This window comes from Siphateles boraxobius, unplaced genomic scaffold, assembly GCF_051911475.1.
Source record: "Siphateles boraxobius isolate OS27281-9 unplaced genomic scaffold, OSU_SipBor_1 130, whole genome shotgun sequence".
In the NCBI taxonomy this organism is placed as follows: Eukaryota; Metazoa; Chordata; class Actinopteri; order Cypriniformes; family Leuciscidae; genus Siphateles; species Siphateles boraxobius.
This window is the reverse complement of record NW_027508734.1, coordinates 17,765,487-17,779,294: the sequence shown is the minus strand read 5'-3', so window position 1 is coordinate 17,779,294 and position 13,808 is coordinate 17,765,487. Positions and strand designations below refer to the sequence as shown.

At 36.2% G+C, this 13,808-nt stretch overlaps 2 protein-coding genes across 2 annotated transcripts; one reads left to right on the top strand and one right to left on the bottom strand.

Moving 5' to 3' along the window:
• Positions 1-198: 198 nt before the first annotated feature.
• rnaseka (ribonuclease, RNase K a) lies at positions 199-2,290 on the top strand. Its single transcript, XM_077228314.1, has 3 exons — positions 199-872; positions 1,267-1,349; positions 1,565-2,290. Exons 1-3 carry the CDS (start codon positions 795-797, stop codon positions 1,707-1,709), a joined length of 306 nt encoding a protein of 101 aa, XP_077084429.1. The 5' UTR covers positions 199-794; the 3' UTR covers positions 1,710-2,290.
• On the bottom strand, positions 2,287-13,698 carry alox12 (arachidonate 12-lipoxygenase). Its single transcript, XM_077228305.1, has 15 exons — positions 12,538-13,698; positions 10,629-10,774; positions 8,623-8,827; positions 8,439-8,520; positions 8,205-8,327; positions 7,921-8,027; positions 6,895-7,067; positions 6,666-6,809; positions 5,856-6,059; positions 5,598-5,684; positions 5,142-5,311; positions 4,858-4,979; positions 3,793-3,893; positions 3,230-3,400; positions 2,287-2,957 (listed from the first exon to the last, which is right to left on the bottom strand). Exons 2-15 carry the CDS (start codon positions 10,770-10,772, stop codon positions 2,778-2,780), a joined length of 2,013 nt encoding a protein of 670 aa, XP_077084420.1. The 5' UTR covers positions 10,773-10,774; positions 12,538-13,698; the 3' UTR covers positions 2,287-2,777.
• Positions 13,699-13,808: the final 110 nt, after the last annotated feature.

Below are 13,808 nucleotides of genomic sequence, written 5' to 3'. Positions count from 1 at the left end.
CCGTTCAATCAATCCGTCATTTTGTTTTTTTAATCCTCAACGCAGACATCAAGGAAAAACTAAAGGAATTTGGCAACGTTTTGTTATGGGGAGAGAACGTGAAGGGAGGAGAATGAGCGAAGAGTAATAAAAGGAACCACTTCAGGTGTCTAGTTTCAGTCAATTCGCAAGTCTTTAAAATCTTTAAAATCCTAGCATTAAGTCCCGAAGAAAATGCTTCTGCTTGCACATGAATGTTTGTTTCCCATGTCTATTTTTTAAGACGAAACTTTCGGAAAGAAAGAAACTTTGGGTTTGGGTGTCAAATGTCAACAAGTCTATGGAAAATTATAAAGGTGAATTACTGGTTTTTATGGTGTTTACACATTTTATTTTATTTTTAAAGCCTAATTTGAGGACAATTAATAATTCACGGGATAAAAATTAAATCCTCACAACAATTTGTTGCTGGTGTTTTAATTCAACCGTTTAACTGGATAAACAAAGTAAAGGATGACTGGAATGGAGATGAATTGTTGCGAACATACAGTTGAGGTCGGAGCTCGGAATATTATATTAACGTGCTAAAAAGTTTGTTTCCAACTCTTTATGACGTTGCACTCTGCTGTCACTCTACTTCCGCTTCCTCTAAAGTCAGCTGACTTATCTGGTGACTGTTGACATCGATCAGAGACCAGAAAAAAACTTAACAGTAACTTCTAAAAGATCAAATGACGGTCGAATAAAGTTTATTTTATTTGATACAATCTCTGGCATCTCTGGTAAACGAAACCTAACAAGCATTTATTATTGAAATGGCTTCTTTGCTTTTCTGCGGTCCTAAACTGGCAGCATGTGGACTGGTCCTGAGTATTTGGGGTGTCATTATGCTGGTAAGTTCAATATTCTCTATTGTGTCTCTGTTCTTGTGTTTTCTATGCAGTGTTTATAGATGCTGAAAGGCCATTAATATACATTATTTTGCCCATTTCTTAACGGTAGTGATGAGTAAATTGTAGAGTTCAGAGTTTAGGAGCAGAGTTCCTATTGTCCTGGAAAAGGGAATTTTTAAAAGTTTGATTTCTAGGCCTTGAAATTAATGGATATCTATCGATCGATCGAAATGTTTTTGAGTCCTATTGTTATACATTATTTGTAGAAATCCTTAGTCATTACTAACTTTTGGAAAAGTCATTGAACAAAAATCATATCCTTAATATGAAATTTCTGTGGTGGGATAAACACAACCCACTTCATAATCAACATTTTCTTTCTGATTTCGCTTAGGCAATGCTGGGAATTTTTTTCACCACACATTCAGCTGTGCTAATAGAGGATGTGCCTTTCACAGAGGAAGACATCAAAAGCCCGTGAGTTCATTTTGCCATTTACTCATTTAGTCACCCTGGAAAATAAGTCTGTCTAGCATAGGGAATGTCACATATAATTGAAAAGCTTCATGATAGTGGCTATGACTGGCTTCCTTCCCCTTTTCCTTCCCACAGGCAGAGGTGTCCAAATGTGTAGTCCAGTCTAGTCAAAATTCTGCCTATTTTCAAACCAACAATCTTTTCTCTGATTTCAGGGATACGCCACTGCAAAACATCTATAAACTGTACAACCAAGTTGGATACAATTGCTTCATTGCAGCAGTGATCTACGTTGGTTTAGGATTCCTATCATTTTGTCAGGTTCGCCTGAACAAGCGCAAGGAATATCTGGTGCATTAGTACCAGTTTAACTCTACCTCTAAAATTCTCTAATGTTGCATTTGCATTAAAATGAAGCTTAAATGAGTGTGGGTATTTAAGATGGAATAAGATTGTGTATTTTACTGTGCTTTTCTTTCTTGCCTTTCTATCTTCGACCTGTCATAAAATACAGCATGAGCGAGATTGATAATTATGATTAGTACCTCACACATTTGCCTTTTGCTATTTTGATCTGTGGAACTACCAAATCATTCAAAGATATTCGTTATCTTCAAACGCTGTTGATAAATGATTTAATTGTGATTTTTATTTATACTTGCACACCTGTCAAATATACAATCTCATGAAGTAAATGTTGAATGAAATTTTACAATATTCACATTGTTTGTTTTCACAATAATTGACTCAAGATTTTGCCTAGATACAATTTGTCACTGTATAAATTGGAAAGTGTAGACCTTGTCTCGGAGTATACATGGTTTTGAGATTACAAACCATCTTTTGAAGATGAGAAACTTCATCTCCAGTTTTACATGTGTAACTTCTAAATGTTTGACGGAGAAATTAAATTTTATTAAAACAATTCTTAATGAAATAAATGGAAATGGAATTTGACTTTATTTGCAATGGAAATTATCTGTACAGGTACATTTTTTTTCATATAGCTGTTAGGAAAAAGCATGTACTATATATAAAATGCATTTTATGAAGCTGATGGAAAGATCAAGAATAATGCAGTGAGTAAATATCTGGAGAAACCAGTCCAGTACAATCCAAACAGTCCCTTTAAATATAAAGTTTATATTCATTTATTTTTTTATTGTTTTAAAAAGTAAAATAAAATGACTCTGAAATGAATGGAAAAAAACTATGTATCAATGCTTTAAAAAAATCTTACAAACCCAATAAATGACATAATTATGACACTATTTCTGCTGCAATAGATGCAATTCCCGAGACAGGCATTGCTCTCAGCTAAATCTAGGAAAGGCACTTTGGTTGTTAATTCAAAGTGTGCTAATTTTAAGTTTTAGCTACTCATAAAACATTTTCACAGGTGTATATACACATACAATTAAAATTTCTCTAAATGGTGATGCTATTTTCCATGTGGCTTGGACACAGGTAAAGGTACTGCAGTTCTAGTCCCTCGTTCTGCGATATTATCTGCTCCTCCAGTTCCTTCAGCTCCTTTCTGAATTTGTCAATCACCTTCAAAGCAGCAGGCTCAGTAAAGTACTGTTCCACATATTGACCCATCGGGATCTGAAGAAACAGAGAGGTGTTACAGTGAGTCACCATTGTTACTGTATTATACTTTAATGCTTCATGGAAGACATGTCTTTCAGATGTTTCAAGTTCAGCTAATCGTGGTCTTTCAGGATTACTAGAAAGTTACAGGCAGGTTTGATCAAGGTTGGAGCCAAACTCTGCAGGAGAGTGGACCTTGAGGGCCAGAGTTGAGAACCCCTGGATTATATTGTACTTTATACAACCATAAATTATGTTTTGACAGCCAGCGCTGTGTGTTGACCCACCGCATCTGGCTGTGCCCGACCCAAATGCCATGTGATGGCCATCTGCACACAGGACTGGCTGATATCAGGGAGTGTGTCCATGATCAGGCCCATGGTGACAGCATCCTTATCTGTTGGTGGAGGGTGCCGCATGGTGCAAGGTGTATTGGGAACCCACGCACACCAATCAAACTACAGTACATGGAGAAAGATCAACAGTGATCACAATCAAGCATAAAAGTGATGTCTGTGAATTTAGACTTATTTCTGGCACCTAAAACAAGATTTTATATTTGCTGTGCGGTTAGGGGCAGCTGTAACACTAGAATTTGTATGATAAAACTGAAAGAAAAAAATCTTAATCTGTAATGGAAAGTATTTCATTAAATTATCTAAATCAAGATTGTTCTTGACTAATTGGTTGTTATGGAAAATTGCCCCCCATTCATCCCTAGTAACCCCACACTCCCTGTAAATTATTGCGTTCCTGGTAACCTGTATTCAATATAGTGTAGAAAACGTATGTCTGATGTTTTTAAAATAAGTTTTTAGATTTGATAAGATATCAGAGATGTGTTTGTTACCTGTCCATTGTTGGTGGCAGCATGTTGGGCTGTGCTGGTAAAGATCACCACGTTTAACAGTGTGATCAGTTCTTCTTTTGTCTTCAGCTCACTGGCTAGGCCTGACATGCAAGAAACAAAAGTGGTTACTCCTAACAGTCAATTTCAAGAGCCATTTATTTAGCTCATGGTGTTCGTTTTGATATGACACACACTTTGAAACCAGGCTACAGCATTAGTTTATTTTGTATTTTAGCACATCCTGAGCATCACAGACATGTTTCTTTTGCTAATGACCACATGGGGGCACTGTATCTCTATCCTTTATGCTCTTTATTACTTCATTTTCCTGTTTTATGGTTTATACCTGGGCTACAGCATGTGTATATACAGTATACCCCTCATGTCTTCTTTTGGCGTTTTTAAAATGCAATATTTGTGATGTGTGTATTGTATGGATGATTTACACTACCTTTCTAAAGTTTTGGACGGCTACGATTTTTAAAAGTTTTTAAAAAAAAAGTCTTATGGTCACTAATGGTGCCTTTATCTGATAAAAGAAATTCTGTAAAAACAGCAGTATTGGGAAATATCTTTCCAACTTAAAATAATTTTAAATAATGTTTAAAAATGTCATTTATTCCTGTGATGGCAAAGCTGAATTTTCAGCATCATTACTCCAGTCTTTAGTGTCACAAGATCCTTCAGAAATCATTCTAATATGTTGATTTGGTGTGTTTAAATGTTTATCTTATTATTATCAATGTTGAAAACAATATTGCAGCTTAATATATTTGTGGAAACTGATAATTTTTTTCAGTTTCTTTAATGAAAAGAAAGTTGAAAGAAATGTTTATTTTGAAACAGAAATCAAATGTGTCATTATAAATGTCTTCACTGTCTCTTTTGACCAATCAATTGCAACCTTACTGAATAACAGTATTAATTACTTTAAAATAAATGGTACTGACCTCAAACTTTTACATGGTAGTGTATATTGTCAAGCCTTAATAAATACACTGCACAGGGTTTATCATTTATCCGCTACATGACATTTGTGAGTTCAGTGATGTATTCATATCTTACCAAAACCAGGCACATCTACAAAGCCCTCCACAGCCACATCATTAATCCAGGCCTGAAGTTCTGAGTCCTGTTCCACTTCGCTATCACTCTTGTAGTACAAGGAAATGATTCCTGAAACAAAACTGAGAGAAAAAGAGCATACAAGGAAACAGGTCTGTTTGTACAGGAATTTTATTTGTATATACACCGCTTCATTCATGTGTAAATATCTGAAAAAAAATATTTCTATTATATAGCCACATTCATAAGAATTAAAAGCACCGAATGAAGAATTCCTAAATTACTTTTGAATCGCATCCCACAGCATCAGAGAATGGTCCCTGTAGAAATAGTCTCTTAGCTTAGTAACCCCTCTGTCCAAGAAGTCAAATTTGGGCTGGAGGGAGCGATAGGTCAATACTTTATACTCCCTCTGTGCCAAAATCAAGAGTCCATCTCCACCTGTTGATACCACCTGAAAAACACCATTTTTGAACTGGTTGAGTTGTATACTACTGTGAGTTCAGAATTTTTTTATTAAAAAAGTAATACTTTTATTCAGCAAGGATGACATTTATGATATTTATAGTAGCAAAAAGCTATCAAGCTCAGGGGTATATTGTAAACAGACTACTGAGTTGTTTGTGGTTGGCTGGTTTGAGTGGGTAAAAAACACCAAAAATCCATTAGAGTGAAGATGATAAAAAGATAGAGAGCTAAAAAGGTGCATTTTTGTAGACTTTATTGTTAAGGATGCTCACTCTTTTGAAGATACCATCTGGGGAGATGAGCTGTGTTCTACCACGACAGTTAATCTCAAGCGTATACCTCAAGTGTGGAGCCAAGAGCTGCAATGAGAGAGGAAAACAACGACAGAAAGAGAGAGTGAAGTAGACCCGCAGCATACAATACAACTGGACAGTTTAATGAATGATCAGTGATTTGCTAACTTTAAACCTGCTTTGAAACATGCAAATGGATCTTTTCTAAAAAGCATTTTCTATAGCACTTCCTCTAACCTTATATATAGGGTGAACAGCTGGCAGCTGACGCAAGGTGGCCATACAGATCACTTCTACCACCAAGTGTGTGCGTAGCAGATGTGATAACACCTGAAAGATCTGGAATTCAGCATGACGAACCCACATCTTAGCCAATAACCAGGCCAGAGGTGGATCGCTAGGTAGGAATATGGGTGTGTCCTTATCAGGTTTCTGTTCAAGCTGTAATAACAAGAACAATAAGTCACTGTCAGTCCGTTCCTGGATGACCCCCGCAATGTTACGGCCACAGATTGTCACCTTTAAATAGGCCTACTATGTATCATTTAGTTACTAATGTTTTTCTTTAAAGTCCCACTGTGGTGAAAATCAAGCTTTTAATGTTGTTTATATTTCAATATGGTGTTTTTAATATGCTTTAAGACAAACCATGTACAAATGCATAAGTCAACATCATTGATGAGTATGTTCTCCTTAAAACTGCAGTGAACCAAATACTGTCTCAAAAACGCAGTTTGAAATCGCGGACGTTTCTGACGTCACAAAGTACCTTGTAACCAATCACGTCAACGTGTGATCGTCAACGAGTAGATCTCTGACCTGGTGTGAGTTAAGAATTACGTTCTTTTTTTTCAAGGATTTTTTTTTAAATGTGTCATTTTTTAAGCGCATTTCTATAAAATGTCTCTTCCATTCATTAAAAGCATGAGAATATGTGAAGATGAGGATGAGTCTGGCTGATAAGGAGTACAGTATGAGAAACTCTGCTCTAGATTAATCCCATATTATTATTATACCAAGTATGGTAAATTTGTCAACTGGATTTACCTGTATGGCAATGGGAATGAGACCTTTCTCAGGGTGTTCATACAGTAAGCAAAGCGGGGCAGCTATGTGCTGTGTCTTGTCTCTGATTACATTGGCAGGAATCCCATCCATAATTGCATAGTCAACCAGGAATATATTTCCTTTCTTCAAAAGGAGAGACAATGAAACATTCTTAGATTCACTGTTCTAATAATCCATTGTATTTAAGAAAATAAACACTAACTCTCACCTTGAGTTCCTCGTTCAAAGTGGTTGTAGGTATCAGAGAGGACTGTACCATGTCTCCAGTGACAGGGAAGTTCGAGGGCACCTCCTTGCACCTGGCAATCATCCGTGGGTTTGAGCCGTTCAAGAATTGGTACCCGAAAAACCAATCTTCTCTCCAGTGCTTCATGGTGTATTCTAAACAGAATATTCATCACAAATTCATGTTACTCATTTAATAATGCTTTTGAGCTTTCATAACCCAGAGTTAAAAAAGTGTGAAACGTCCCAAAACTCAGGGCTGTAAGAGGATTTTATCCAGGGTTTAACTAGACCATAACCTAGGGTTAAGTGCAGACTGTTAATATTTCATTTGTGGGTGTAAATGTGGAATTTTCACATGCCATTGTGAAATGCCATTAATTTGTGATTGGTCTATGACAGGTTACATAAACATGTTACAAAATAAAATTTTCTGGGAAGAGAGCTTTCCGAGAATTGAGTGATTTCATGAAATGAAAAATTTCTGGTAACTAACTTAACTCTTTCCTCGCCAGCGTTTTTGAAATAAGTTGCTAGCCAGCGGCAGCATTTTTGAACATTTTCACAAAACTTTCATGGCCTCCAGAATATTTTGTTTGAATATCTGAACATGCAATAATAGCAAAAGAAAGAACAGAGCCATCAGCTTTTAATCGTAAAACCCTGTTTGTTCTAGCTTAATGCATTTCTTTTTTTCAACACTTGAATGTGGGTAAGTTTGATAAAAAAGCAACATTTTGAGCAAAAAGCTGAGAAAAACGTGTTTTTGTCAGACTACATCTGGATCAGATTCAGAAGGATGATCAAAACATCAACAACCCCAAAGCTTGCACAGTCTCATGGCTCGTCCTGGCGTCCTGACATTTCATGCAGTAACATTGGGCGGTTTAATTTGTACAGTATGCCATTTAATATTGATGATCGCATTATTTTTACATATGCATTTGCTTACTTATGGGCTGCATCCGAAAACGTAAGAAAAAAAAAGCTTAGGATAGTTTGTCGTTACCAGCTATAGGGCTTCTTAGCTTCCAGAAGATCCTTTTGAAATCGTCCAGGTCATTCCACGACTTCCCGAACTTGATTGCCAGTTTTTTCAGAGAGAGCTCCAAAAGCCTGACAGGCAGAAGGGAGGGAGTAAAAAATGTATTAGTGGTTAGATAAATGGAATGATGGGTGGATAATAAAATGATGTGCAGACAGAGGAACACACATGATTAGGCACCTTAAAATATCATGTCACTTTAATAAAGCATAATACTTGAGCAAAACCTGCAGTGCATCTTTACTCACGCATAGTGAAGGGATCCCACAAAGTCACTGCGCTTCTCATTGTCGAAGCGAACGTCCTGGGGGAGATCGGCCTCTGACTTGGCATCAATGCATTTTGGAATGCCGGGGGCCCATGCAAGCCATCTAAAAGGTGAGACGTGGAGTTTAACAGTGATTTGCGAGGAGTCGCCTACATTATTTACAAAGATAGGAATGTAAGTTCATAAGTTCAGTGTATGTAATTTCCCAGGAGACCTGTATAGTTTCTGCCTCTCCTGAAGCTCTGTCTTTCTGTGAGCTATCTCCAGTGGCAAGTTGTCATCACTCAGCTTTTTGGCTATGTAAGGAGGAACCAGATTTAAGCTTTTAATCACAGGGGTTCATCTTGTTCTCAGATCGATCTTAGTTGGTGCTGCATGAGCAGCTCACTATAACTGACCTGTGCCTTCTCTGAGCTCTACTATCACTCCATCTCCCACTAGCCAGCGGTAACAAGGAAAAGTATAGCTGCATCTTTCTCCAGGTATACTGACTTTCACATATCGGCAGAACCAGTTATCCTCCACCCAGTACTTCTGCTTTTCCAGTCGCACCAGTATCAAGGGACCCAAACAGGTTGCGCTGCTAACCGTGTAATCATCCGCCTTCAAAATGATGGAAATAGAGATCTTTTCATTAATTATTACTGTCAGTATTGTATATTTAATTGTAATGCTCATTTCACATGTATACATTTAGATTATACCTTTGCCATCATCAGTTTTGGGGGTAACGGATTACAAGTTAAGAGTTATGTAATCAGATTACTTTTTTCAAGTAACTAGTAAAGTAATGCATTACTTTTAATTTTACAACAAAATATCTAAGTAATGCAAGTTTCTTTGTTTTCCCATTAATTAACTGACACCTCTTCTGTCCTCATGTTGAAAGAAATCAAGAGTTAGTGCAGAGGCGCTGTGTGCGCTGTGTAAATATGATGCTTATCGTAGTTCTAAACTAAATGTGAGCATGCATTTACTCATCTCACTTGCACAAAAACAGATTGAGTATTTCTCAAAATGAATATAAACAGTGAAATGCAATCTAATAACAATAGTATGCAAACCTGCAGTAATAAATGTTAAATTACAAGAATATACTACGAATTTAGACTCACTTTATTAACCATTGTTTTTGCTGCTGACCTTTGATGATCTGATTCAGCCATACTAATAAGCAAAAATGACTCACATTTGTGCTAAATGTCACATTTGTTTAATTTTTTTTTTATTGCTGAAGTAAGAGTGTTGAACTTTCTTTTACTGCATCATATTCTTCTGAAATGCTGAACGGCAGCACAGCAGAAAGGTTTGTTTGAGCTGTGTCCTCTACTGTACAGGCGAGAATTTGCATTTCCTTCAGCCTGAGGCTTATTCATTTCACTTTTGGTGAATAATGGCCTTTACATTTGCCAAAAATATATAATTTTTTGTTATTAAAAAACAAACAAGCAAGCCCAGCCCAGGTAAGAAGAAGTAACCTAAAAGTAATGTAACATTACTTTCCATAAAAAGTAAGTTACATAATTAGTTACTTTCTTAGGGAGTAACGCAATATTGTCATGCATTACTTTTAAAAGTAAATTTTCTCAACAAATGGCCATCATTTAATGCTCACTTGAAGTCCATCTTTAAAAACACTAATTCAATAACACTGTTAAATGTGATCTTTAGCAAATCTCAGAATAATTATCTATTTTTCATAATGTGCATTATAATGTGATATCTACAGTACACTTTTTGCATTTAAAATGATTGATTTTTAGCTTTAAGTGTTTCATTTTTAATATATTTAAACTAAATAGTATGAAAGCATGAACATAATTATCGGCTTATTGTTATCGGTCAGAATTTTAACTTTTGCGTTTCCCTATTTTTTAGAGACTAAGAGATAAGCTCTACAGTTTTGGAAAGTGTGATGTGATATTTTGCAATAAATTATTTATATTTCATTGCCATTGTTCTAAAATGTGATGTCAAATACTTTAGCCTCTCTTAAAATACCTTTTAAAATAACAAAAGATCTCTATTGCACTATACAGAGGGAAATTGAAGAAAATTTATTTTTAAGACATTTAGGCCTTGTTTCACAGACAACTAAGCCAGTTGTTGCTAGTTGTTAGATTAAGATAGGATTAAGCTTTGGTTCAATTAGGACATTTAATTAGATTTTTACATTTTTCATTAGAAAAAAAAAACCTTACTGGTGTGCTTCTTGAGACAAAACAATGGCACTGACAGTGACATAAGATATATCAGTGCAAGTATATTTCAGTTAAAACAGCTCAAACATGCATTTTAGCCTTGGACTAGGCTTAAGCCTGGTCTGTGAAACCGGGGGTTAAGTGCTTAATACATTGAAGTGCTTCTCAGAAGCACACAGACAAACATATTCACAGTCATTTACCGCTCCTCTACAGAAGTCTAGGCCTGGATTGTCCAGCACGGTTCTCTCACTCTCTCCTCTCTCTCCAACCAGAGTTATGTACACATAGTTATTGGTTCCTGAATATTCCGAGGTCCCGGTGGCCACGGTAACCTTGTACTCCATCTCTGCACACATACACATTCAATAAAGTTAAACAAACTGTAAGATATTTCCACGGTTTCAGCCAGACACAGCAGTCTCAAGCTTATAATTCGTTTTTCAGTTACACAAACTATTCAACAGAGATCAATAGCAGATGTTAGTCTTTTCCCTCAAAGGATTTGCCCAATCCATTTATGTCTGCACCGGATGATTACAAAAGCGAGCGAGGTATTGTGGAAGTGAAAGTCTTCCTCTGAATGACTTGCAGCAGAATGATCTCCCCTCCGCTGCTGTATCGCCTCGTGAATATAGATCTGATTCATTTTCATTTAAACATGTAACCAGATCTGTGTAGGGCTTTTAATACAATTAAAAACTAATTCAAAAATGAAACTCTTTATACATTATCAGAAAACATTCAAGTGCAGGCACACACTTTTGTGAAATTTGATCTTGTGAGCTTCCACTGTTTTGTAACAATACAAATATAAATACAACACAACTCAAACTATGAAAATAAAAGAGTGCATTGTCTCTTTGGTATTTGCAATGGAGAAATTGTAATAATTACTATAACACTTTAACATTAACACTAGTTAATGGATTACATAACAGGTGTTTTGAATTTCGACCCCCTGCCAAATTATTACCCCCATCGTTGAAGTCAGTACCTGATTGCCTAATCCTAACCCCTCCCCTAATCCTAACCCCTCCCCCACAACTAATCCAATGCTAGGGGGGTAATTTGGCGGGAGTCAAAATTCGGCACAAGCGGCACTATGGAAAACACGTTTTACAGCATTAGTTAATCTGCATTTGTTCTTTGTTAATTCATGTTTGTTCATACTGCATTCACTAATGTTTACTTAACCAGAACTTTATATGTAATGAACATTTACCTAATTGAACAATGGTTTTAGTGTTTATTATTTCATGTCAGCCATTGCATTTAATTATGTTAACATTATAAAGCGTTTCATTTATTAGTTGTTGCTGTTGTAGTGCTTATTTCCTGAATGAGGATCTGTCAAATCAATCACCTTCAGATAGAAACTTTAGATCAATATCACTTTGGTTTCAAGATATTTTAGCGCAAAATTATTTATAGCTTGTTCATCCGTTGCGCCTGCAGGCATACCAATAAAACTGATGTGCCGTTGTACTCTATTAGTACAGACCCAATGATGTGTTTTGCCTATACTGTAGTCTGAAAGCTTAGACACAGACATAACTGTCATGGCCATCAGAGATGATCTCGTGAAGGACATACTAGTTATGTCAATTTACCGTGGTTCATAGAGATCTTTACATTGAACCAATCTGCGGAGAAATACTTCTGGGTTTAACTTAAATCAACAGAGGACATTAGAAACCCAAAGATGAATATTCTTAACCCCTGGTGATCTTTGGTCACTTTAGACTGAAAAATGATGCCTTTTTTTTTTTACTTCACCTGAATGACATTACACTTGTTGGCACTTGCTATGTGAACACACACCCACCCACAATAAATCATGGATATGATTTGAAAAGGTAACACTTGTACTCCTCACGGTCAAATATCCACCAAAGAAATTAACTAGAAAACAAATGGATTACAATTATTTGTTCGTAGTACCATAAAAATTCCCTCAAAATACAAAAAAAATATTGAACAAAAATATATTACTGTTCACTTTTGACCGGGGTCAGTATGAGTGTGACTGTGACCCCTAAATGGAAAGCACCAGAAGGTTACAGATTAAATTGACAAAGAAATCTGTAGAAAAATTGGGGAAAAAATTACCTTTCCTCTGTAAAATGGTGTTGATCCTTCCCTTCTGCAGGTTTTCTGGTCTTTTTGCTTCAATGTCCTTTTTTTCTCAACCAACTAGTTTCCTTCTTTCATGTCACCCTTTCGCAAACCCAGTTGTACACAGCAAGCCTTCTCACTTACCCTGAAGTTTCACTTACTGGATCATGCAGATATTAGCTTTGTAATGTCCCGTCTGCACTGGTCTCCTCCCTCATACCTACATTCCCTCCCTTCCCCCTCTCCCACCACTTGCTTTCTGTCATAGTCCTCTGTAGGCTGATATTTTAACCACCTCATTTGTTTATTCAATTTTCTTTGCATTCCATTTCAAGGAAGTGGGTAGTGCTAGCTCACAGAAAATACCACAAGGCTCAAAATAAGAATATTTTTGCACTGAACTTGTGAAACCAGACCTAAGCCAATGAGAACTTTCACATGAACCGTACATCTTATGAAGTAGAATCACATTCCAAACAGACCTCTAAAAATACTGCACTCAAGAGGTCATTGATAGTTTGTATCGTTTACTTGTAAAAAAGGGCTTTCTGTGTGGAAATACAAGCAAAACGTTACATTTTTTTTAACAGGCCACTGGTAAATACCAAATGACCAACAAGATTCACTTATTATTCAGTGGTCTGTTTCATGTTACGTAAGCTCTCTGTCTTGATCCAGAATATCTATTAATAAGGTTTTTTAAAAAAGTTTTTTTTATTATTTATAAACATGACTTATTGGATGAAAATTACATGCTAACTTATAAACAACGTTTATAATCAATAGATACAGAGTGCAAAATGTGTTTCACAAGTATGCAAAACATATTTGCTTGAGGAAGCACATAACTGACAGTGCTGAGTAATGTAAACACATTCCTGTGACTTCTAGCTGTCCTCTAACATGTTATAAAGTGAAGGTGATGTACACTGCCGTTCAAAGGTTTGGGGGTTGTTTTTTGGGAAAGAAATAACTTTTCTTCAGTGTAAGAAATTGTAGTCTGCCTCGACCAAGAGTCTTATCAGCAGCAATCTTTTGAAAAGTAGTGTAAACTCAAAGCTAAGAGTGGATGAACATTCAACCATGTGCTGCAACTTTTATATGTTTATGTGTCATTTTTGCATAAGAGATATCACTGGGAAATGTTGTGGTATCACATCAGCATTGTGTCCCTTTAACAACATACAGGGAGCACTGGACTTTATCTAATCACAGCATGCTTTCAAAAGATAACGCTAATGATCATTTAAAAGGAATGCATTCAA

Bases quoted from the DNA above. Each gene is read 5' to 3' on its own strand.
- rnaseka (XM_077228314.1), top strand. From the start codon at position 795: ATGGCTTCTTTGCTTTTCTGCGGTCCTAAACTGGCAGCATGTGGACTG. The intron at 873-1,266 runs GTAAGTTCAATA...GATTTCGCTTAG, and splicing joins TTTGGGGTGTCATTATGCTG to GCAATGCTGGGAATTTTTTT. The intron at 1,350-1,564 runs GTGAGTTCATTT...CTCTGATTTCAG, and splicing joins GAGGAAGACATCAAAAGCCC to GGATACGCCACTGCAAAACA.
- alox12 (XM_077228305.1), bottom strand. From the start codon at position 10,772: ATGGAGTACAAGGTTACCGTGGCCACCGGGACCTCGGAATATTCAGGA. The intron at 8,521-8,622 runs GTCAGTTATAGT...CTCCTTACATAG, and splicing joins AGAGCTCAGAGAAGGCACAG to CCAAAAAGCTGAGTGATGAC. The intron at 3,401-3,792 runs GTAACAAACACA...CATGTACTGTAG, and splicing joins CTGCCACCAACAATGGACAG to TTTGATTGGTGTGCGTGGGT.